The 2935-nt window shown below is 33.3% G+C and overlaps 1 protein-coding gene across 2 annotated transcripts in view; it reads left to right on the plus strand.

The window, feature by feature from the left end:
• LOC106873920 (unconventional myosin-X) overlaps positions 1-2935 on the plus strand; it is a 545087-nt gene that overhangs the window by 488203 nt on the left and 53949 nt on the right. For both annotated transcript variants that reach the window (XM_052971791.1, XM_052971792.1), the window contains one exon: positions 1392-1550. In XM_052971791.1, the coding sequence (XP_052827751.1) occupies positions 1392-1550 (159 nt within the window). The remainder of the gene's footprint in view (positions 1-1391; positions 1551-2935) is intronic.

The raw sequence follows: 2935 nt of genomic DNA on the forward strand, positions 1-2935 counted from the left end.
TATATATATATATATATGCATGTATACATTGTGTGAATGTATGTATGGATATGTATGCAACGGGAAGGGCATCCAGTCATACAAAAATCTGCCTCAACGAACTCTGTCCAACCCATGTAGGCATGAAAAAGTGGACATATGGCTACTACACTTAGATCTCCAGCACTGGTTCATACCTATAAACATATATAAAACCACAATTAGTAGTAGATTTGTCTCCCACTTCAATCATGTCCATCAACCTTCTAGTGTCTTCCTTACTACTGCATTAATCCAGAGAAAAAACTTTCAATTAAAAACACCAAACATTAATGAATTTATTCAAGTTCTAGAGAGCAGTGAAAGGGAGATAATTTGAAAAAACCATTTTTTTTCATAAGAATATGGAAATTTTAAAAACTGAAATCAGATTTCGGCTTTATATCTGGAAATAATTATTAATCCAACTTCTCAGTAAGATAGTAAATAACAATATACTTACTTTTGTAAATGTTCAATTTGTTGCTTTGCTTTTGTAAAATGTATGGACTAATGGACACACACACACACACACACACACACACTAACAAAACCTGTACAAATTCCATGGATTCCCTTCGTAGAAAGAGACATCGTGAAAGTGAGGGAGGGTTGACTCCCACTCTTACTTAGTTTCTTACTTCATAGAAACCTCTTACTTTCACTCTGTCTGTCCCTTTGTATCTTTCTACATTCAACAATGTCAGTGCTAAGATGTATGCACACATACATACAAATACACAAACATATACACACACATACACATACACAAGTTTACTAATTCCATTATGTTATACATACATGTATATATATAATTAGATATTAGATAATAAAACCATTTGTTGAGTATCCCACCCATGATGGGTCGAAACAATTGTAGTGATTAATAAAAACTCTCATATCTTCTATCTTTCGTCTCACATTAACCAAACACACACACACACACCATTAACCACGAAACATTTTTCTTTTACTCTCTCTCCAGTTTTTTCCTCCAATCCTTTTCTGTCAAAGAGCATAGGCTCAAAACATCAAAGACTTTTCCATTTTTCCCAAGCATCAAACTATTACACTTGTTTGTTGTTCTGTCACCTGTCTCTGTCTTTTGTTTTTTCTACATTCAAACCACACACACACACACACACACATATATATATATATAATTTATATAAATTATAAATTAAATTATATATATTTATGGAAAAATTGATGGGTTTTTTTCCTTATGAGGTTTTTTCACGCTGTCTACTTGATAAATTCTTATAAAGATTTTATCCTTACATTATATATATAGATAATATATAATTTGATTTTTGCTTATTTACTAATACATATTTTTGTTTAATTTTGTTTATTTGTCTCTTATTTTTCAGAGTGTACAAAGTTTAAGTCCTTTAGTTTGTAAAATACATTTTATGGATGGTAAAACTAAAGCAGTTCATGCAATGCCCTGTGATACAACTGCCGAAATTCTGGATAAGGTCGCCCACAAAATTGGTCTTCAATCTGTTGAGGGCTGGGCTCTTTATGAGGTGAGTTGATTGAAGAGAATTATTTTGGATTTCATTTCCTGGATCTATATTCTTATTTCCTTTGTACTGGTTTCAATAGAAAAATGGTAGGGCACTGCCACCAGTAGTTTTAGATAATTCTTTATTTCAGTTATGAACTTATTTTCTTGAATCATAAATAACTAATCACTAAGTTATTCTTTTTAACTCAACAATGGATTTACACCTCTAAACATGACACCAGTTCTAACAGAATGCCACACACACACACACACACACACACACACACACGCACATGCACATACAGGTTTCTGTCAAATGTATTAGAGAGGAATGCTCAGTAAATGCTCAGTGGAATGAAACTCAATTTGCAAAACAGACTTTCAATCGTCAGTTTCAATAAAACAAACATGTGTGTGAGTGTATGATTATTATTATTATTATTATTATTATAATTATTATTATTGAGTGAGAAAGCAGTGCATGCCATCAAAGTGACACTGGGGTAAAATATACGAAGCCCATTATACCCATCATGACTACCTGTCTGATAAGGGTACACCAGGCACATGCATCACAACCATATGTGCGCAACATGGTGATCTCATATCAAGATAAACAGTGCATGACCTTGGAGGTGGGGGCCCAGTTAGAATTTTCTTCAGGTTGAGTAGCCCATCCTCCTCAAAAGGTCCCTGAATAAGGTTTGTTTAAGGATGTTGAGCAAAACACCCATGTTTCCAAAAGTGAATTATTCAAACCCCAAAGAATTCCTCTCAATACATGGCTATGATGCTCCCCCACTACTTCTGCTCATGATCAGAGATGCACATATCATCAGCCACCAAGGGACATGCTCAACTGGTTATGGTCAAACAACTGACAAGCAAATCCGTGGTGTTGAACAGAATATTTGCTGTAGCCCATCTTTTATACCAAAACAAAACAATGTACATGATAACACTTCCAATCAATTAAGATCAGGAGCCATGAGAGCCACTGCCTGGTACTGCATCAGGGCATTTATTATTATTATTATTATTATTATTATTATTTAAAACAGTTTGATCTGGCCCCATGCAACTTAAACTTTTGTTGGCTCCTCACAGGAACCTACAAAACTTTAAGATGCATGAAGCTGAATCAAACTGTTTCAATTGATACTATATGAACCTTCTACAAAATGTGTGGAGTACCTCTTTGTTTTGTTTACCCACTCATATATATTCATTTATTTATATACGAGTTAAATTTTGGCTCTCATTTCTAGCAATTGTAGGTGCTATTTTGCACCCACATTTATCAATTTTACCTTTTGGGTTTTCATTTGCTATAGACACATATATTATAATGTATTTAATATATCAATATATTATTATATCTTATTGTATGTTACTATATATATA

Source organism: Octopus bimaculoides, chromosome 11, assembly GCF_001194135.2.
Source record: "Octopus bimaculoides isolate UCB-OBI-ISO-001 chromosome 11, ASM119413v2, whole genome shotgun sequence".
Lineage (NCBI taxonomy): Eukaryota > Metazoa > Mollusca > Cephalopoda > Octopoda > Octopodidae > Octopus > Octopus bimaculoides.